Source organism: Vombatus ursinus, unplaced genomic scaffold, assembly GCF_900497805.2.
Source record: "Vombatus ursinus unplaced genomic scaffold, bare-nosed wombat genome assembly UNPS02014791.1, whole genome shotgun sequence".
Taxonomy (NCBI): Eukaryota; Metazoa; Chordata; class Mammalia; order Diprotodontia; family Vombatidae; genus Vombatus; species Vombatus ursinus.
The window spans coordinates 2,284,608-2,308,510 of record NW_020954569.1 but is presented as its reverse complement, the minus strand read 5'-3'; the positions used below and the strand labels follow the sequence as shown (position 1 = coordinate 2,308,510).

At 35.1% G+C, this 23,903-nt stretch overlaps 1 protein-coding gene across 6 annotated transcripts in view; it reads right to left on the bottom strand.

Moving 5' to 3' along the window:
- PIGN (phosphatidylinositol glycan anchor biosynthesis class N) overlaps positions 1 to 23,903 on the bottom strand; it is a 225,864-nt gene that overhangs the window by 122,937 nt on the left and 79,024 nt on the right. For all 6 annotated transcript variants that reach the window (XM_027868736.1, XM_027868738.1, XM_027868740.1 and 3 more), the window contains 4 exons: positions 19,859 to 19,989; positions 16,976 to 17,092; positions 9,510 to 9,550; positions 1,288 to 1,347 (listed from right to left, as the gene is read on the bottom strand). In XM_027868736.1, coding sequence (XP_027724537.1) covers positions 1,288 to 1,347; positions 9,510 to 9,550; positions 16,976 to 17,092; positions 19,859 to 19,989 — 349 coding nt within the window. The remainder of the gene's footprint in view (positions 1 to 1,287; positions 1,348 to 9,509; positions 9,551 to 16,975; positions 17,093 to 19,858; positions 19,990 to 23,903) is intronic.

Sequence of the window (23,903 nt, the reverse complement as noted above, 5' to 3'; positions counted from 1 at the left end):
GGGTAACTTCAGAGTGATGTGGTGGAAAAGAAATGTGAAGGCTATCCTAAGAAAGGCACAGTCTCAGAAATGGGAAATTATTTGATTGGATAATAATCAATTGAAGAAATAAAAGATATTTAGCCTAGAAATAGAGGGAAAACATGAGAATTGTCTTTGAATATTTGAAGGGCTGTTGCATGGAAAACCAGTTAGATTCTTTTCTTGTTGATACCAATCAGCAGAATTTGGAGTAATAAGAGAAAATTGCAGAGAAGCAAATTTAGGCTGCTATTAGGAAAAACTCTATAAATTAGAGCAATCAAAGAGTAGAACTGGCTGACTTGAGAGGTTGGAATTCCCTCTCACTGTAGGTATTCAAGCATTATCTTGTAGAAGAGATACTTGTTTTAGGCAGGTTTGGTCTAAGAGACCTCTGAGTTCCCTTCCAGGTCTGAGATTCTCAGGGAAGGTGTTTGTACTTGCCTTATGAGACTGGAAGGGACACTCTGAGTGATGAACTCTGTCAGTAGGAAATTCAAATAACTATTGGTGAATAAGAATGAGAATAGTTTAGAGTACACACCATAAGGTGAAGGTCAACATTTGGGAGCAAGCTCATAAAAGGAACAATGGAGGATTAACCTGACTGAGAAGGTAGAAGAAAAGAACGAGGAAAAAATGAATAGGCTATGGTATGGAGTTTTAACTTAAAATTAAAATATTTTTATTTATTTTATTTAAAAATCAACTCTATATTTAAATACTAAGGGTACTTCTAATTTACGATATGAAAAATTACAAATGACAAAATTTACAAATTCTCTTTAGAAATCACAATGGAAAGATAATATAGTCAGATTTCATTAATTAGGTGATATATTTTTTAAAAGTGAAGAGGTTTTCAAAAATTTTAATAAAAATTTAGGGTTGGTTTATTCTTAAAAAACTAGCAAAAGTGGCTGGATTATACATTTCATTATTTCAGAACGAAATGCCTTATATACATGATATTAATCTATGTCCTTTAGTGAAAAGGAATGATAAAATTTTAAAAGATATCTGGTTTAGTAATATTAGTATTGCAGATCATGATGCTTAATGATTTTAAAATAATATATATTTGTGAAATACCTGAGATACTACTGTTACAATATTTGCCAAGATAATTATGAACTATTCATTTTAAATATAAATTCTATTAATTTAAAGTAATAAAAAGAAATTCATGCAATTCAGTCTAAATTTTACTATGTACTAATTTATCTTAGAGCTAAAGTTGATAGATAATAAAACTAAATTCCTTACCACAGAATTAAGGGGAAAAGGAACTCCAATGAGGGATGCCATCAATGGTGCTATGTCAGCCTAAAAACATAAAATATTCAGCAGTTAGGATGTGACAAAATATTAGCAAAGCTTATTAAGAAATTTTGTGCATTAACACCATCACAAAGAGGCTCTGTGGTGCACTGGATGGAAAATGTTGGTCTTGGATTGAGGAAGACCTAAGTTCAAGTCTGGTTTTTGAAACATACTGATTGTGTGGTCCTGGGTGAGTCACTTAAGAACTCAATATCTCAGGTATCCAGGCAAGGTTCTGAGATTAATATACAGATGAAAGATTAGAGGGAGTTCCCCTAAACCAGTGCAATCATAAGTTTAGGACAAAAACAAAAAGCAAAACCTCCACATTCAACTCAACAAAGCTACATTATGGAATTCAATTTGCTGGCATTCTGATTAAGATCTCATGAAAGTGAAAGCCACATGAAATAAGAACCTCATCAAATTGCTAATTAGCTGAAAGTCGATGTTGTATTCTATAATGATTTCCTTTGTGACATATGGAGCAACCAAGAGCCTGAGTGCCTCCATATTTAGACTGAAGATAATTTTGTGGAAAAACATGCATCTAAGTAACAAATATAACTCAGTAGTGTATTTATTTAATTCCCTATAATAATGAAGGGCTAACATATTTTACTCCAAAAGGATAGCAGTATTTTTCTACCTACTATATTAAAATAGTAGGATGCCCTGTTTAGTCTCCATTCCCTCTTTCAAATTATCCACACCTGAACTTAGCACTAGAAAAGGGCAACTCACTTTCTGAAATCAGTCAAGGAAATAAATGCTGAATATGCCTCATTAGGTATAATATAAGTATGAATTACTGGAATAACTCAGAACCCAAACAAGTCTCCAAAAGTACTACTTAGAAACTCCATCATGACTTAGGGATGTCCACAGTTTTGTATTTATTAAATGTTTTATGATCTTAAAAAAAAAAACTGCCAACTCTTATAAGTGTTATACCTACAATATCTCATGTAATTATCCTTCTCTTCACTCAAACTGCCATTCCCCCAGAACCATATCACCCCTCATCTATACTATTCTAAGAGTCAATTTTCCTTTTTTTTCAAAATAATTTTTCTAAGGCACAGTTCTGATGTATCAATCCTCAGTTGAGAAATTTTTAGTAGTACCCTATTACTTGTAGGATAAACTATAAACTGCTCAACCTGGCTTCTGAAGTCTTCTACAATCTGATTTCAACATTATATCTTATATAGATATAAGAGCCTTATATTTCATTTTACTCTCATTAAAATACTCTAATCCTGGACAAACTAAACTACTAGGTATTTCCCAAACTGGACATTCCATCTCATCATTCTGTCCCTTTGCACAAACAATGCCCAATGAGTAGATGGTACACCCTTCTTATCTCTATGTCTAAAGTTCTATCTTTATTCAAGATTCAGTTTAGTTTTAGAATCAGGAAATGAAAGAGGACTAAAGTTTACAGATTACTTAGAATCTTTATGACTGGTACGCCACAAACACTTTCTTTAAGAAAACAGTGAGAAGGTTCTGAACCTATCAAGCACAAACAGCATCATGAAAAAAATATATCTCAACATACAGGAAAAATGATATAAGATTAATTTAAAAATTGACTATCTTGGTGTGCACACAACATGAAGATGCTACAGCAAAAGTCAAAATCAACAACAAACAAAAGACAATGCTTCTAATTAGAACAGTTCCAACATAAAATAGAAACAGATGATAAAGATGGGAAGTGGATACAGGAAAAAACATCAACACAGACATCTGTTATTTCCTACCCAAGTTTAATTGATGAAAAATGATGGAGGAGACCAAAAGTCTAGAAATTGCTTTAGCCAGCAAACATTTGATTTTTCTGCCAAGTGGAGAAACATGGAAACCTTGTCATCACCAATTCAGAATATGAGCCCATTTGTAAACATTATGAAGAATGACAGTGGAAGACTTGGCAGTACGGCCTCAAAAGAATGTTAGAGAGGAAAAGAAGTCTACCACAAACTTGGCATGAGGCCTAATTAAGCCAGATCATCCCTAAAACATTTGTGGATGAAACTAGGAAAACAATATATAGATGAAACATGGCATAGATCTGTCAGCATTTCTCTATCAAATTATTTTCATCATTGATGACAATGGCACTGCCACATTTGGAATCCAAAACTCAAGTGTCTTGTGTAGTATATATGATGGAATAGAAATTGCACTCAAGAAGACAAAGATACAATGGATCAAAACAAGAATACACAGAAGACAAAATTGGTGGATATGAAGAAAGTTTTAAAGCAATAAGGAATTGATTTAAAGATACCAGAAAGAGAAAAAAATCAAGCAATGAGGGAAAAAAAGTCAATATAATTTAAAAAAAAAACCAGATCAAGAGAATATCAATAATTATTAGTTATATATCTATTATCTCATCTCTATAAAATACTTATGAATGTGCTATCCACACAATGAGAATATCCTCAGTTGAAAACAAGAGAAGGGATAAGATAGGTATTTGAAAACAATTTTCTAAAGTAAATCATAGGGCATAGAGAACATAAAACCTCATAGTGCTTATTTTTTGCTGATTATAAAAAAGCACGATTCAAATAGAAGGAAGTACAACCTTGAAGCTTTTCCTCCAACTGATGTCTCTCATATGTGTGAAAATATACCTCCAACTGGTATCTTTCATGATTATTATGAGAACACATGAGATTCCTTGATAAATGCCACCACAAGATAATTTTGTTTAGTGATCCTCTGATTATAAATATCAGACAAAATCTTACAGAAAAGGGAGATGTTATGTTAGTGCCTTCTCCATGAGATTGTCTCTAATTTATCCTGTATAGATCTTGTTTATACATAGTTGTTTGCACATTGTCTCCCTTATTAGACTATGAGGTCCTGGAGAGCAAGGACTATTTTTACCTTTTTTTGTATCTTCGGTGCTTATCACCATGCCTGACACATAGTAGATACTTAATAAAAGCTTGCAGAAATGTAACATCTGTCTTCAACATTTGGAGGCTGTTGTGTGAACCAGGAATAGATTTGTTTCATTTCACCACAAAGGGCAAAACTGGGAGAAAAGCTAGGAACTGCAGAGAAGTAGATTTAGGCATGGAATAAGGAAAAACTTCCTAAAAATCTCCCAAAGTAGAGTGGGCTTCCTCAGAAGTCTGGATGAGTACTTGATGATGTTACAGAGCACATTCTCAGTCAGGTATTTCTTGGACTAAAAATGTCCTCAGCATTCACCTCCAAATTCTGGGATTCTCCAAGTCAAAACAGAAAAGCAATTTATATAACATGTTCTCTAGATACCCCCTTTTGCAGGCAACATTGTGCTGACAACACCAAGAATACTCTAGAGCATTCTAAGTGAAATCCACTGCAATTAAAGAGACTGGTTTAATAATTCACAGTTTCCTAAATAAAAGAAGTTACATCTATTGTTTACACTATAATTTCCAGGTGGGTGGGCAGCCCACTGAGTTAGTACACATTCTGGATTCATGCATGCATTATAGATGGACAATGAGTTGGGTCCAACATTGAAAAAGAGAATGAAGGCAAGCTAGATTGCATTTGGGGAAAATATGCAGTGCTTTTAATGATTCCCAAAAAACTCCCTCACATAAAATCCCATATTTTAAATATCATTATTCTTCCTTTAAGCTCTCTTCTTCCAGCTGATTCCCATCCATCACACTCACACAGACTGTTTGAAATATGGAACAACAAAGATTACTTTAATAGCAGGTTAAGACATAAACACAGAGATGTGTGCTTGTTAAAGGTGTTTGCTGCCATTGTGAAGGTCTGTACCTCAAAGTCCAAATAGAAGAGGAATTTCCTATATACTATAAGGTTCTCCAGAAGTTCTTTATTTGTAGATGACACTACATTGATTATATGAAAATCTGGAAACTGGAATACCTTTGATATAAAATCAATAATCAATAAAAATCCTTCAGACTAATTAGTCACATGGGAAAAACCAAGGGACTGGCAAACATATGCTGTCTAAACTATGATGTGAGTTGGATAGATAACCCATAGAGCTGGTTCATCTGTATACAGAGCTTAGACAGACTCCTCATATGGCAAAGAACTGACCTTCAGAAAACTGCACCAGATTTTAAAGCTTCTCTCTCAAACAAAGCCCATCTTTTTAGCATTAATAGCCTTGGCTGTGAATCATGGAACACCACAGTATTTAAAAAGTTAAAATTGGCTTGCCATCCAAAAGGCAATAGAGAGATGTATGACAGGTGTGAATAGGCTGCAACATATTAATGATAAAGAACTCTGCAGAACATGTGGCATAAGAGATGATCAAAAAGATTTATGACCAGAAATTAAGGTGGATCAATTAAGTAGCAAGAGTGAGAGATAATTAATAAACAGTTCCTTGGTAACCACAAACTGTCAAAAGAGCTAAAAGAAGACCTCCAGGACAAAAGGTGGCCACTTATAAAGGACTGTACCCATGGTACAGTGGAAAACAGCAATGGGTTGTGTGGTCAAAGGACATCAGTTCAAACCCCACCTCTGCTTCTTACCTCTGTGACCTTAGGCAAGTCATTTAACATATCTTCATCTCAGTTTACTCCTCCATAAAATGAGGAGGTTGGACTCTATGACTCTAAGGTCCCTTGTAACTCTAAACCCATCATCCATGATCCTGGAATCCTAGGATACTGACGAGAGTTGCATGATATTAAAAGACGTTGATGAGGTGCCCTTTGCCCCATTTGTTGGGATACTTATATAGATGAGATTGCAGATCCTCCAAAGTGTCAAAATATTCATTCCTATCCTGATGCTATCTGGCTGTGAATCATGGAACAACATAATCTTCAAAGAATTACAATCATGGATAAATGAAACAGAATCAAGAGAGAAATGGCAGACATAAGTAGATGATAGCAAGTTACAAATGATGAACTGCATGGAAGAAGTGGTTAAAAGAAATCATGCAGCTATTAAGCCCTATTCTACAAAAAAGTAAAAAGTAAAAAAAAAAAATAAACCAACAAGAAATAATTATAACTTATTAACCACTATCAGAGTTTATAAATATACTTAAAATATTTTTTGCTGTTCAGAGCAATCCTTTTAATTTATATGTACATCATGATCAATTATATTTATGATAAAAAAAACTGTTGATTATTTAAGAAGGAGGAGCCTAAGATCTAAGATCAGGAGCCTAAGATCAGACTAGCCCATTTTCTGTGCTATATTAAGTCCCCAAATTCCAAGGTCAAAACCCAAAGCAAAAATATGCTCCCAAAATATGCTCTATCACGTCATTTTCTCCTCTGGCAAGCAAGTGAAATTAACTCTGAAAGCCTACCCACTTTCCCCAAACCTGATATGCTGTCATATATCAGTTCTATACCTAATTTTATCAGCTATGACAAGAAAACATCCTATATCTTGGCTTTCAAAATATATGCAGAAATTCAATGACTAACACTGTACAAATCTGAAGAAGATATAAAACTATCTTTCTCAGTTTTCTCATCCATAAAGTGGGGGAAATAATAATTGTATTAACAAAACAGCTTCCATATTTATACTAAAGATAATTACAGGGGCAGCTAGGTGGCACAGTGGATAGAGCACCGGCCCTGAAGTCAGGAGGACCTCAGTTCAAATCTGGTCTCAGACCAGACACTTGACACTTACTAGCTGTGTGACCCTGGGCAAATCACTTATCCCCCCCCCAAAAAAAAATAAATAAAGATAATCATACGGAGATACAAATGTCAAAAAGAGCTGCTCTCAGAAAAATACTTTGCCAACTGCAAAGGCAGATGTATATGTGATACATTATTATATTTGTTCAGAACAAGAAGAAAACACCCAAGCTAAAACTTTCTTTTTTTTTTTTAATATTAAGATGGTAGCCATCTTTAGGACATATAGCTAGAAAAGTAAAGGAGGCTTTGATGGCACCGCACATAACTTATTAAGTATAATCCTGCTTGACCAAAAAGCAAAATACAACTCAGTCATAAAGTATCTCCAGCTCCAATTTAAGTTATGGCCATGATGGTAGTAGCAATAGTTAAAATAGACCCATCAATATCAACATGGTTTAGGGTGTGTTAGAAGTGAACTCTTCTCTGACAGCACTAGATTCTAAGTAAATTGGAGCAGATGTGCCAACAGTATCCTGAGCAACATTAACAATGATATTTTGTACTACCATGAAAATTCGCCGGTCAGGTTTTTCCTCAACTGCGAAAATCCTGAGCAAATTCAGTAGCATCTCCACCTCTCGTTATTGCTCTTAGAATTAACTGTAATAGTGGTAAGATGGAGTCATAAATTTTATAAATTCAGAATAATTTTATTAGCAAAGTTAAGACAAAAAAGATACTTTTTCAAATTTATAATTATATTTGTGTAAATTGGGGGGTTATCTATACCTTACAGAATATAATTTCCTTGAGGGCAAGGAATGTTTCATTTTTCTTTGTATCTCCAGGGTCTAGCACAGCATCTAATAGAGGCACTGAACAAATGCTGATTACTAACTGATTGGCAAAGAATAACATACTCTGCCAACATGAGAGAAATGCAATTAATAAGGCTACGATATCCCTAAGATATAAACTCACAGATGAGATGATAGAAGAAAAGTTTCCTGTCAGCTACTGTACAAAGATCTATGTCGTCAAAAAAATGGAAAAAGACAACCATTACACTTGTTCTAGTCCTTTCCCTCTTGTATTTGACTTGTACTTAACATTCATCTAAGAGAATGTCAAGTTGAGAACTGAAGAGAAAAAAATATATCATAAAATTCTAACTTTATCCAAAATGAATAGTGAAAAGATTCAGTTATATTACTTAACACAGACTCATAAATTCAAGGCTGGAAAGGATGCTAGAGATCATCTAGTCTAACACTCTCATTTTACAGATGAGGAAACTGAGGCCCAGAGAGATTAAATGACTTATCCAAGTAAGTTCACACATGTAGTAAGAGGCAAAACCTACATTCTAGTCCAAGTCCTTTGATTCCAAATTTAACACTCTTTCTACTATGCCATACTCTTATCTAAAATTGCTGTAAAGTATTACTTTCATCCTAGAACTAAGTATTGTTTTATAATGCATGTATTTTTAGCATGCAAAAAATAAGTCATTTTCAATGGCTTTCAAAACGTTTAGTAGGAAAGTGGCTTGAGATACTTTTAATTTATAGGAAAATAAAGACATAAAGACAGAAATAAAAAAATTTAGTACATATGCAAACCAAAGAGACTTAAATGATGCTTAAATAATCATTTACTCCATGAATAGAATCGTCTACTGACTATGTGACTATTAGACTATAGTCTTTGGACTACAGACAAATGATAATTCAATATTTTTTCTTAAAACAATTTCCGTAGTGAGGTACCACAACGTAAAAAAAGCACAGAATATGATGACAGCAAAGCAATTTTTAGAGAAAGAAACAGAATATAATAGACTACAAGACATAAAAAGACTATTGAGGTACTATACTTAAAATTATAAGCACATGTGCACATGCGCACACACACAGACACACACAGACACACACACAAACACACACCTTATGCTATCCCTCATATACATAAATGACATGCTTCAAGTTTTTCTTTTCCTGAGGATAGATTTGGGTTGAGTTATCCATAGTAATTTGCCCAGCTCCCCATCTGACCAATTACATTTATGAGGCAGCTTCAAGAAAGTTTAAAGGAACAACCAAGGACCACAGAATAAAGCAAATCTAAACAGCTCATACAGGAATAAAAACCATAGTAGACCACCTAAGTGAGCTGTTCAGCTATAGCAAGACAATTCAGATAATAAATATAAATAAATTTGGATATACATAATTTCCCTATTATTCAAGCATGATTTAAGGTGAGATTTTGCTGTTAGGTACATTCTTAAAAGTTTTACTATACAGAAAGATATCTATTTGGACCAAAATACAAACCTGCCAGTTGTGCATTAAATATTTCATTGACTTCTATGGCAATTTCACTTATTGTTTAAGACCAAAAAAAAAAAAGAGAGAGAGAGAGAGCCATTTCTTATCATACTACTTCTTAGAACTCATCTAAATTTATCTTCTATAAAAAGTTGAAAGGGAAGAAATTAATGATTATTTGATACACATTTGATACCTGATTGACATCTCGCCTCTTCCAGTTCTCTAGTTGCCATTCTGAAAGACACAACAGGATAAAAAAGCAGGAACATTTTAAAAGAATAATATATATTTCTCCAATCAGCTGTCAGTATTTAATGGAAAGGCACAGGTGATACAGTGAATAGAGTGCTGGGCCTGCTGTCAGGAAAGACTCTACTTCCTGAATTAAGATCTGGCCTGACACATCTTTCAGCTGTATGATTCTGGGTATATCACTAAATCCCATGTGCCTCAGTTTCCTCATCCATAAAATGAGCTGGAGAAGGAAATGGCAAACCGCTCCAGGATCTTTAACAAGAACACCTCCAACAGGGTCACAAAGAGTCAATAAAATTGAAAAATGACTGAACAAATAAAAAGAAAAATTTAATGGAAAACATAGGGCTAATTTTTCTGTTGGTGAATCTCTTTTGTAATCCAAGTTGGAATACAGAAACTCCCCTTACCCTCACCTCACCCTGTTCTTCTACCAATATTCAGTTCTGCATTGTAGCCCATCATCTGTTTTCTCTACTCCAAATCTCAAAAAGGAGAGGCAATGAAACTGTACTGACTGAATACAAATTTCTACTCTCTAACCTCAACTGGATCATCACTGCAACTAGGTAAATAAGCTTTTTATCTAATCAAAAGGAACTCTTTATAGAGGTTATTCCAAATCTCTTTGTACACCATTCTCTCTCACTCAGCAGACGATCTAGCCTCCTACTAAAGACTGAAACACTGGTCATGATCTTTTTCATCTACCTTTCACCATATTTCAATATCTGTCCCTTCACCTGTCTGCTTTTGTCTCAGAGAATGAGTTGGTCCTTATTAATAGTCAAAGTTAACCTCAGTCCACGCTGTCCTGGATTTTACTTCCTCCTATCTCCTTCAGAAGGCTGCCTCATTAATCACCTCATCTTTAATTTCTTTTGGTTTCTTTCCCTACTTATTTCTTCCCTACAAATAGGCTCAGATTTTCCTTGTCCTTAAAATTTTCCTGTACCCTAACATATCCTCCAAACACTGCTGTATCTAATTCCTCACCCCAGACACTGAATTAATTGCTAGCGATTCTATTTCCAAAATATCCCCTACATACCTTTGTCTGTATTCATAATTCCATCATCACCCTGGTTCAGGTTCTTATTATCTTTCACCAGAAGTATTATAAGATTCTAACTGGTCTTCCTACTCTCAGTCCCAAAGTGCATCCACCACACAGCAGCCCCAGTAATCTTCCTCATGCATCCCACAACACTTTCTTACTTCAAAAAGAGTAGGTTCCCAGTTGCCTATAGGATAAAACACTAACTATGTAACTTGGCACTGAAGGCCCTCTAGAGTTTGACTACAAGCTACATTTTTGGTGTCATTTCATTTTACTTTTTGTCATGCTCTATTCTGTTGTTCCCCGAACAACAAGTAAAGCAAAACTTGTAAATATCTCCTTTGAACTGGTCCCTTCATCTTGTATTTTACCTCTCTGGGTTCTGGTTACATCCCTTCCAGGAGAATGCAAGCTCTTTGATTGCAGAGATTGGGTCATTTTTATCTTTGTATGTCCAGTGACAAAAAAGTGCTTTAAATATATTAGGTGCTTCATAAATGTTTGCATAATGAATGAATAAAACAAAAAGAGAGGGATGTGAAATACATAGATATAGATATGAATATATGTATACATTTACTATTTTGTAAGACAAGAAAGGGAACTCAATCCATCTCCTAGTACCAGCTGTTTTTTCATATTTTTTCTCAAAGAGATTTTTTTGTGGTTGTGGTTGTTGCTCATTTGAGTTTTTAAAATGTATGCTACTTTCAGATAAATATTTTAATATGTAAACACAGTGAAAAAGGCAAGAATAGAGAACAGGGAAGTACATACAGAAAAAGGTTATGGAGAAGCAATAATAGAAGCTGCCAAAAAAACCTAAGATATGTTGCTACTCCATAAAATTATTTTCTCTACTGAGATAAATTACAATGTTAACCTTGACCTTCAAGCCAATCTCATAGTTACACTCTACACTCCATATGCCTGATTCTATGGTAGTTTTATTTCTTATTTTCTTTTACTTGCTTAGAGTTGTCCGCAGATAATACACTACCTCAATGCACAGTTCACATAACCATTTATTCTTTAGTAGTTTTCAAATAATATTTTAGGTTATTATTACAGAAAACTTCATTCTTCAACTCCAATATATCTAAACTTGTACATTCATAATAAAAGTCACCCAAAGAGGTAACTATAACAAAAGAAGTATTTCTAAGTTTAAGAATTAGGCCTCTAGAATGTAATAGGAAATGAAATCTAACACCCTTTGTGCTCAGAAATTTCCTTTAAGGTTGAGAATATCTTTATGAAAAACATCCTTTGTTCCACTATCTCAAGAATATTGGGTACAGATAATGAAAAGTGTCCAGAAAGCTGAACTCTTTTTGATAATGTGAAGAATATTCAAATTGCAGAAGATCTATTTAAATATTTCTAGTCTTATAACAAAAAATGTAGTCATCTGATGAGTAAAGAATGCTCATTCCCATTTCTATAATATATAATCCCTATTTTGGTTATGAAGAAAAACGTAATTAAAACTTTCAATAATGATTCTTTAAAAGTTCAGTGGTTAGAAATTAAAGAAAATGTGTGCTGACACTTAATCTCATATATACATTATGACATTAGACAGAGAGATGGCCTCAAAGTCGGGAAAACCTGGGTTCAAGTCTCACCTCTGATACATACTGGCTGTGTGACCCTGGGCAACTCCTTTCATCTCTCAGTGCCCTAGGCAACTTCCTAAGACTAAAAGTTGCTATACTGCATTAGTGGAGGGAATTTCCTTGACCAATGAAAGCATAGGTTACACAAGCACTGCCTGGTCAAAGTTCTTCTAGCATTCATTCATTCATTCATTCAAGAAATACTTACTGAGGACCCAAAATATCCGCAGAACAATTCTGAGTGCCATTTCCTTGGCTGATTCATTATGTAGATCAGAGCCCCTAACTGTGGGTATTTACTCACCAAAGCTCTGAACTGGGTCCTCTTCTCTTCATTCTCTGTACTCTCTCCATTGTAATACGGCACTTTGAACTGACAATCAGACATTTCAAACTAGATGTCTCAAACTCCACATGTCCCAAACAGAAGTCATCACCTCCCCTCCCAAAACCTGCCCCACTTCTGTATTTCCCTATTTTTATATGGGGCATCACCATCCTTCAGTATCCCAGGTTCTTGAGGTTGTCATTTTCTTTGACTCTTCACTCCACAATTCAACCAGTTGACAAATGTTGATTGTTCAACACCCACACCATCTTTTTCATACATCTTCGTATGGCTGACACCATAGTTTGGTCCCTCATCATATGACTCACCTGGACTAGAGCAAAAGCCTCCTAATCAGCCTCTCTGCCACAAATATTTTCTCTCTTAAACTCAATGTGTTCCAAACTGAACTCTTTATGCTTCTCCCTAAACCATTCCCACCTTCTACCTTTGCTATTACTACTGAGGACAACATTTTTCTCCCAGTCCCTGAGGCTCCCCACCTAGGAGTCATCCTGGACTCCTCACCATCTCTCCTCCCACATCCAATGTGTTGGTCTGTCAATTTCACCTCTGCAACATCTCTTGATGAACATGCTCCCTCCTCTCCTCTGACACTACCACCACTCTAGTGCAGGCCCTCAACATTTCACACCTTGATTACTGAACTAGCCTGCTGGTGGGTCTGCCTACCTCATCTCTCTCCAGTCCGGATCATCCTCCATTCAGCTACCACAGTGATTCTCCTAAAGTACTAGTCTGATCACGTCACCCCAGTTGCCTCCTACTCAATAAGCTCCAGTGACTCCCTACTGCCTCCAGAAGCAAATACAAAATCCTCTGTTTGGCATTCAAAGCCCTTCATAACCTAGCCCCATCCTGCCTTCTAGTCTGCTTACACCATCCTTACTGTTAAGTATTCTTTGACCCAGTGACATGTGTCTTCTGGCTTTCCACAAATAAGATACTTTATCTCTTGGTTCCGGGGATTTTCTATGGCTGTCCCCCATGTCTAGAATGTTCTCCTTCCTCATCTCTGCCTACTGACCTACCTGGCTTCCTCTTAGTCACGATTAAAATCTTATCTTCTACGGGAAGACTTTCCCAACTTCTCAATTCTATTGCCTTCTCTCCCTTAATTATTTCCTATTTAATCTGTATATAGCTTATTTGTACATATTTGTGTATAGGCAGTGGATGGAGTGATGGTCCTGGAGTAAGGAAGACTCATCTTCCTCAGTTAAAATCTGACCTCAGACACTTACTAGCTGTGTGGCTAGTCACTTAACTTTGTCTGCCTCAGTTTCTTCATCTATAAAATAAGCTGGAAAAAGAAATGGCAAACCACTCCAGTATCTCTGCCAAGAAAACCCCAAATAGGGTCATGAAGAGTAGGATATGAGTGGGAAATGACTGAACAACAGTAACATATTTGTTTGTTTACTGTCTCCCCCATTAGATTGTGAGCTCCTTGAGGAAAGAGACCATCCTTTGCCTCTTTTTGTATCTCCAGTGCTTAACAGAGTAGCTGGCATATAGTAGGCTCTTCATAAATGTTTACTGACTAAAACTCTTTTCAATCCCTCCTCCACGCAGCTGCCAAAGTGATTTTCTAAAGTGCAGGTCTGTCCATATTACACCGCTACCCAAAAGTTTAGTCTGGCTCCCCATTAACTCTAGGGTAAGATACAGGGATATCATTTCTGCCATGTGTGTGACCATGAACAAATTACTTGGGCTTTTCTAGGTCTCTGTTTTCTCATCAATAAAATGACTGGCTGTGTCTAGATTCCTCAAAGATTCCTTCTGCCTGTAAAATTCTATAAGTTCTATGCCATTACGTTCATAAATAAATATAATATACAGCAGGATATATAAGAACATATAAAAATCACTAAATATTCAAAAGAAGAGTTTGCTTTTCCATGGTGAGCAGGGGTTAAGTAACCTTTAAAATATGCCTTGCATGATGGGGAAGAATCCAGCAGGTGGAAACAGGGACAGATGAGTATTCTGTCTGGGATGCCAGAAATGCTGTCTATAGTTAAGACATCAGGCAACAGTTTTGAATGCATCATCCTTCCTATTAGCAATTAGACCTATATAAAGATCTGAGAATAATAATTTTTTCATTTAAAAGATTAAATTATAAAAAATTCTAAAATTTTGCTTAATTGCGCTTGGTCAAAGACATTATCTATTACTTTGTCATGCTGCTCTTCTTAAAAAATTCATTAGGAACATTCATAGTTTGCTTTTACTCAGTTGACACTGACCTACTCCAAAGCGTCAACTGGGTCCCCATTACCTCTCTGGTCAAATACACACACACATTAAAAATTACAAAACAATACAAAGTAGTCAATGTGCCAAATAAGTAAGCAGTATTGCCATGGGAGTTTAAAAGAGGACAAGATCACTGTTGGTTATATTTATCATCAAAGAACTGGAATTTAACTTTGATCTTGAAGGATGGGTTAGATTTGAATAGGTGGTACAGTGGATGGAGCACCAGGTCTGCAGTCAGGAAGACTCATTTTCCTGAGTTCAAATCCAGCCTGAAACACATATTAGCTGTGTGACCCTGGGCTAGTCACTCAGCCCTGTTTGCCTCAGTTTCCTCATTTGTAAAATGAGCTAGAGAAGGAAAAAGCAAACCACTCCAGTATCTTTGCCAAGAAAACCCTGAAATGGGGTCACAAAGAGTCAGATGGGACTGAAACAATTGTACAAAAGAGGAATGCCATTCCAGCTCCCCTGGGTGGCTAGAGTACAGGGATCACATTAAGAAGTAATGGGAAATAAGGTTGGGATGGTAGGTTTGGGATAGATAATGGAACACAGGCTAAGGAGTTTAGATTTTAATCTAAAACAACTTAGAATCACTGAAGGCTGTTGAGCAAGGATATTATGTATTGAAAGCCTTTTAGAAAGATTAATCAATTGAACTGAAAAATCCAGGGGTCTGGGGACTTTGAAACAGAAGACTTTAATTAGCTCATTTGATACTGGAGGGATAACCAAAATCCAAGATAAAACAAGTGTTTTAAATAAACACATCAAAGGAAAGAAACAAAACATTAACTAGTGAAATATTTTTGTTTGTTTTTTTACTTTGAACTCCTAACTTTTAACAAGGTATTTCAGGGAGACATTATTATGCTGGGCTATAAAATAAAACCAAAAGTAAGTTGAATTTTGGGCTCTTTCCCTGTCATAAAATAAATAGGCCTCTATCAGAGAAAGCCACCTTCCTTATACATTCATTCTCCCCCGATCTCACTTTCCTCCATGGTTGCTAATATTTTCACCTTCTGCCCTCAACTGAGAATGTACAGACAGCACAGCAGAATCTTTTAAAATGCTATGTCAGAAATAAAATTTAAGCTTCTTTCTGTTATGTTGATCTTTTCCTTAAATTGGGAAAGACTTGTTTTGACTCATAATACATTTTGTTACTATTCAATTCAAAATTGCTTGGGTTTAAACTTTTCAAACAGGATGCTCATTACTAAGGAAAATTAATTTTAATGTCATATCTTTGATTATTAATTTTAATTTGTAATATTCCTTTCTCTGTTTAAAATCCTCACTTTAGCTCACATAGAAAAAACTTTTTTCAGAAACAAGAGTGAGGAATATGGGTACATACCAGACCCTCCTAGGACCTGGTCTGGGACTCTCTGTTTAATCCCATAAACATAAGTTAAACTGAGCTGGTTCTTGCTAACCAGTTGCCAAGAGCCATTTCTGTGACCCTTGTCCCTTCATTAAAGTTTGGGGCAGCCTGGCTCATGAAAGAGAAATAAAGCCAGAGAGTTCCTGATCCAGAAAGATTTTACTTGTCAGGTCCACTGGAGGCTACTGAATCTCATGCCCAAGCCTCATTCCTCAGCTGACTTCCCTGCTTTGACAATGAAGTAATGGGGGGCTGGGGGGAGTGGGGGCTGAGGCCGAAGATTCTTAGCCCATCTTCTCATTAACTTTCCATCAATTAGAGTTGCCTTTTTCTTGTCAGGGGAGGTCCCAATAATATGCTGTCAGGAAGACATTTAAGGTGGGCATTTAAGGTGGCTCAGAAATTCCCTTTTCATCTTTGGTTATTGAGAGACACTACTGACCACCACTTTATTGATTATTGGCCAGCCTAATTAACAAAATGATTTTTAACACCTGGAACTTTGTCTTGGAATTCCACATGCCATATTACATAATGAATCAAGGAATATAAACAATGTATAAGTAATTGATGAAAATGGTTATTGAATATTTAAGTTAAAAATGGGGGATTTGCAACTATAACTTGAATGAAAGTATAATTCATTAAGTCTAAATTTTTTGAAATTTTATTTTAAAATCATGCTATTTTAAAATTTGCTAACGATGTATTTTCATACCTTTCAAAAATTCATCATCAAAGAGTTGGGTTGATACCTGCTGCGGATGACGGATTCCAGCTCCCCAAGAGACCAAAGGTGTTAAAGTCTCTGAGGCATGGCCAGCACCATGGGATCCTAGGAAAATTAAAAGGCAAAATGTAACACCCTACAGAGATCTCAATTTGTGAGAAAAGCTCACTTACTTTTCATAAGAAATTCAAACAGTTTGTCTAAAATTTTCACCAACATCCTTACATTTACTTTTATGGAATAGGCTAAAAAAACCTGATAAAAAATCATTTTTCCCTCTACCCTCCAAAAAGAAATGCTATCCTAGCACAGTGATTGCCATATACTAAGTACTTTTTCATTTACTCATTCATCTTCTTGTCATAGTTGATTCTTGGTACCTGGCATCAAAAGTTTATTGAATTAGTTTGCAGAAACAGAATTTATTGATATTAATTCTTTTTCTTATTTTTAAATTACTTTATTCATCTTTAGTTTTCAACATTCACTTCCATCAGCTTTTGAGTTTTAAATTTTCTCTGCCTCCCTCCCCAAGATGGCGTGCAATTTGATATAGGCTCTACATATACATTCTTATTAAATATATTTTAATGTTAGTCATGTTGTAAAGAAGAATTAGAATGAAGGGAGGAACCATGAGAAAGAAGAAACAAAACAAAAAAAGAGAGAGAGAGAGCAAATAGCATGCTTTAATCTGCATTCAGACTCCATAGTTCTTTCTCTGGATGTGGATAGCATTTTCCAACATAAGTCTTTTGGAGTTGTCTTAGATCCTTGTATTGCTGCGAAGACCTAAGTCTATCAAAGTCATCACACAGTGTGGCTATTACTGTGTACAATGTTCTCCTGGTTCTGTTCACTTCACTCAGCATCAGTTCATATAAGTTCTTGTAGGTTTTTCTGAAGTCTGCCTGCTCATCATTTCTGATAGCACGATAGTATTCCATTACATTCATATGCCACAACTTGTTCGCCATTCCCCAACTGATGGGCATCCCCTCAATTTCCAATTCTTGACCACCACAAAAAGAGCTGCTCTGAATATTTTTGTACATGTGGGTCCTTTTCCCATTTGTATGGTCTCTTTGGGATACAGCCCTAGAAGTGGTATTGTTGGGTCAAAGGGTATGCATATTTTCATAGCCCTTTGGGCATAGTTCCTATTTGCTCTCCAGAATGGTTGGATCAGTTCACAACTCCACCAACAAAGCATTAGAGTTTCAATTTTCCTACATTTTCTCCAGTATTTATAATTTTCCTGTTTTGTCATGTCAGCCAATCTTATAGGTGTGATGTGGGACCTCAGAATTGTTTTGATTTGTATTTCTCTAATCAATCGTGATTTAGAGCATTTTTTCATATGATTATAGGATAGCTTTAATTCTTCATCTGAAAACTGCATATTCATATCTTTTGACCATTTATTCATTGGGGAATGACTTGTATTTTTATAAATTTGATTCAGTTCTCTATATATTTTAGATATGAGGCTTTTATCAGAGACACTAGTTATAAAAAATTCTTTCTAATTTTCTGCTTCCCTCATCATCTTGGTTGCATTGGCTTTGTGCAAAAACTGTTCAATTTAATGTAATCAAACTTACCCATTTTGCATTTCATAATGTTCTCTATCTCTTGTTCGGTCATAAATTCTTCCATTCTCCATAAATCTGACAGGTAAACCTATTCCTTGCTCTCCCAGTTTGCTTATGATATCAGCCTTTATATCTAAATCATGTACTCATTTTGACTTTATTTTGGCATACAGTGTAAGATGTTGGTCTACGCCCAGTTTCTGCTATACCATTTTCCAGTTTTCCCAGCAGTTTTTGTCAAATAGTGAGTTCTTACCCCAGAAGCTGGGGTCTTTGGGTTTATCAAACAGTAGATTAGTCATTGGTTACTGTATCTTCTGCACCTAACCTATTCCACTGATCCACGACTCTATTTCTTAGCCAGTATCAAGTAGTTTTGATGATTGCTGCTTTATAATACAATTTAAGATCTGGTATGGCTAGCCACCTTCTCCAGCACTTCTTTTCATTAATTCCCTTGATATTCTGGACTTTTCATTCTTCCAAATGAATCTTGTTATTATTTTTTCTAGTTCTATAAAACAACTTTTTGTTAGTTTGATTGTATGGCACTGATACTAATTCTTTAAAGAAAGGTGTTATTCCCTATACCTACAACTATATTCCTTTTCCTATTTTTTCCATAGCTATCTTTACCCTCTCATAAATACTATTACTTTCTACTTTTTTCTAATATCTGATACTGAGATAGGGCAGTGGCAGCAGCATCAAACTTGGGTCTAACGCTAATGAAAAAGTACTTAACTCATTATTTTCTATTTGCCAGTCCAGAATTTTTTGGGGTACCTATGATAGTACTATATTCTCTAACTCCTTCTTTGTAATCCCCCACAGTCCTGAAGACTGTTCTTTCCATATATAAGGAACTTTGTCTGTTAATTGATGAACTTAACTGAAATTACAAAGAAACGGGATGGGCTTAGACAAGACTTTACCTCAACTATACAATGAAGTGTCTCACCAAATTCACCAAAATAGTAGTGATATGTTCTCTGATTTCCCAAAACTTTTTATTATTTCACAAAAGAAAGCTATTTGGCCCCCATATTATCTCTGCCAAGCAAGAGACAAGTTACACAAGAAAGACACAAGTCACTCCCTCTCTGTTCTACAATGAAAGCTGTTTAACTTGCAGAAACCACCACTCAAATACTTGGGGATTAAAGTGGATTCTGAAATATTGCCATGGTCTAAATAATCACACCCTTGTAAACTACAGAAAATACCTCTCAAGTCCTCTGTTCATTGGAAATATTTTGAATTTAAGATGACTAACCCCAATCTGTCATTCCATGATCTGAAGTAATGACAAAGGCTGTTTTCCCATCATTTTCATAAAAATCCTCCAGAAGGGACACTATTTCTTTCACACCATCATCAACTTTTCTTATATTGTCCTTGTATTCCCTGTGAAGTAGTAGAAAAGAATGCAGTTACAAGTTATCTTAAGGAAATCCAATATTTGTTTGGTTTGGCATGAAATTGTCACACTTTTAAGTAACCAGTGTTTCTTAAAATACTCATACCTGTATATTCTAAAAACTAGAGCTTTAGTGTGATTACTGAAATAGTTGGATTTTTTTTTTTCTCCCTTGAAGAACAGAAGAACTACAAAGATTTGGATACAGGCTAAAGAAGCTTCCTAATTAACACAAACCTATTTTTGAACTTCCTTTATTCTCAACTCTCCAGGGAAAGATGGAGCCTTTTAATTGTAGCTGTCTAAAAAGTGAAATTCACAATTCTTATTCTACATCACATACTGAATGCTTTTGTCATACCACCAAGAACAAAAATCTTGCAAAACAACATTCATCCTATCAAAATTAAGGATTTCTGATTTAATGTAACACTTCTATACACATAAACAGGGTAGATTCAAGGCTAGCAATATCCTCTTTGTAGGAAATTTGTCATGTATAATTTAAATTAAAAGACAATGAATTTATTTCACCAATGATATTTAAAGTCAAGGTAAAGGTAAATTTAATCCAAGACAAAAGAAAAATAAAACATTCAAAATTAAAGATAAATTTAGAAAACATTTTCTGTTTGAGAATGAATCATAAGAGGGCAAACCTCATCTGTTTTTGGAGTCCTTTCTTTAAAGTTCAGCTCAGGTGCCATTTCTTTGTCATGCTTTCTCTGATCTTCTAGCTAAAAGTTATCTTTCTTCAAATTTAATCTTCGTGTGTGTGTGTGTGTGTGTCATAGACCCTTTGGCATTGAGATAAAGTCTATGAACCCATTCTCAGAATAATGTTTTTAAATGTATAAAACAAAATACATAGGGTTACAAAGGAAATCAATTACATTGGAATACAGTTATCAAACTACATATTTTTAAAAGTCCGTAGAAACCAGGTTAAAAGTTTGCTTTTTTCTACTATTTTCCATCTTAATTTAATAAAAAAAAAAGAGACTTTCCATTTGTAAATTAACATGTATAGTTTTATATATGCACATATTCATGTGTGTATGTGTGTATATATTTATATATAGGAATAGAAAAAAGAAACTGTATATGAAACTATGGATCTTTATTGTGTGTAGTTGTTTTTCTTTTTAAATATATAATAGGTTTAATCTGTAGCTTTTAGAGTTGTCCTGCTTGTCTGTTCTCTATTCAGCATTAAAAAAAAAAGATATCTCAATGACCCACTTTTTTTTTTGGCTACCCTATCCTTATCCTCCTTGATGATTTCTCTCTCCTTTTTTACTGAAAACAAACAAACAAAAAGGAAACAAAAGCCTCTGTAGAAAACTTGTAGAGTCAAGCAAAACAAACTACCATATTGACCATATCCAAAAATGTATGTCTTAAATTCACCATTACTCTGTCAAGCGATAGGCAGCATGCTTTATCATACTTTATCATAATTCTCCAAAATGCAGTTGGTCACTGCATTCAAAGTTATTTTTTTAATAAATGTTATTGTTGTAAAAATTTTCCTCCTGGTTCTGCTTACTTCCCTCAGTATCGATTCATATCTTCCAAGGTTCCACCAAAACTGTTCATTCATCATTTCTTATGATTCAATAATATTCTATTACATTCATATAAAATAATTACTTTGGCCATTGCTCAACAGAAGACATCTCCTTAGTTCCCAGTTCTTTACTACAAAAAGAGTTGTTATAGATAATTTATACATTCTTTCTTTCTTTGCTCTCTTTGGGGGCATTGCTAGATCCAAAGGGTAAGCAAAGTTTAGTAACTTGTTGGGGAAAGTTTCAAAATATTTTTCCAGAAAAGTTAGACCAATTCACAGCTCCACCAACAGTGCATTAGTGTATTCCCAACAGCCTCCCTAGAATTATTATTTTTATTTTTTGTCATCATGGCCAATCTGGAGTGAGATGGAACCTAAGCATTGTTTCAATTTGCAATTAGTCACTTGGAGATTTAAACATTGTTGAAAACTTGGATTCCTTCCTTTGAAATCCGAATATTTATATGCTTTGATCATCTAACTATTGGGGAATAGTTCTTGTTCTTATAAATTTGAATGAGTTCCTTTTATATCTTGGATATGAGACCTTTATCAAAGAAACTTGCTTTTAAGAATGTTTCCAATTTCATTTGAACTGCACTGGTTGTGTTTATAAAAAAATTAAAACACAAATGTTTGCTGAACTATATTGAAATTGATCATATGATCCTGCAACCTATCCATCAAATATTTGTGTACACATATTTTTGGACAAGGTGAATATTAGTATTTGTTTTGCTTGATGATAGATATTTGTTCACACAGGTCTTGTTTTTCTTTTTTTCTGAGGGGGAAAGAATGGGAGGGAGAAAAAAATTTGATAATTGAAAAAAATTAATCAAAATATCTATCTATCTTTTTATACATAAGGTATTATGTGAGATCACTTCCAACTAGATTTAGGAAGATTTTGAGGAAATAATGCATGGAGTAGGTAGCATGTGAGGGAGAGTTCAGTGAGTAACAGGATATCAATGGGGAGGTGGAAGGAAGAAAAGGAAAAGAATTTTAGGAGTATGGAATAGTCATGAATAAAAAAGTCGCTGAGGCAGAACATCATATAACATAAAGTTACAAATATTTGAGCATTTAAAACTGTGGGTTACATGATGACATAGATTTCATAATTTCATGTTTTCAAAATAAAATCAGATTCATAAACGTTTGTGGAGCATACACCATATATAAGATGCTACATGAACTTCTATAGTAAGGCTATTTGCTATGTTATTATTAATTGTTCATGTAAAGGTTAGGAGTGAATGAATTAATTAATCAATCCCTCCTAGCCCTGATACCTTTATCATGTAACAACACCTCTTTTGTTTTTTTTTGGGGGGGGGCAATTGGGGTTAAGTGACTTGCCCAGGGTCACACAGCTAGTAAGTGTCAAGTGTTTGGTCTGAGGCAACATCTCTTTTAAGGCAATTAATCAAAGACATTCAACTAAGTGCAATAAATTCTTAATTTTTTTTTTGAAGTCAAAGCTACCAGAGGGCAGATGAAACAAAATGGTGTCATACAAAAACAGTATTGGATTAGCTGAAGAGACTCAGTCATGCTTTCTGGCTCTTGGCAACTCGTTTGGAACCAGAGCAATTACAGTGCCTGGCCAGCCCAGAGAGAACAGTTCCACAGCCAAAACCCTAGCAAGAAACTGACCGGGGGTCAGTTTCTGAATCTCATATTCCTCTGTTTCTCAAACCTGTAGTTTATGAAATAAATTATCTTTGTATTAATACGGTCTCAGTGAAATAAAACTTCTCTTTCTAACCCTGTTATGTCATCATATTATCTATTATTATGTCACTATATTATCTTTTACAAAAAATTACAAAAAACAGCTGCACAATACAGTTAATATTCCAAAGAGATAAAAGAAAAGGCAAAAGAACCTATTTATACAAAAATATTTATAGCAACTCTTTCTGTGTTGGCAAAGAATTGAGGAAGCACGCTCTCTCACCAATCACTCTCTGTATTTACCCCCACTTCCCTCCCTCCAACAATGACCTTGTGAACTTTGAAAGGGGTGAAGATCGTGGACTTCTCATGGACATCCAAGCAGTGTCCCCAGACAGCAATGGCTGATGGCAGTGTTTGTGTTGGGAATTAAGGGTAGATTGGAGACACTGAAGAAAGGCAACTTCAGGACTCTGATGAGCCCAGCAGAAAGCTACCTCGCACCTAAGGGGGATTTCATGAGGACTCCACAAAGGGAGAAAGGGAACTCCATCCAATCAGGAGCTGTGAGTTACCTTAGCAAACTGTGCATTCTAAGCTCGAGTCCACCTTCCCCTGGACTCTATCCATACCTGTGAAAGACCA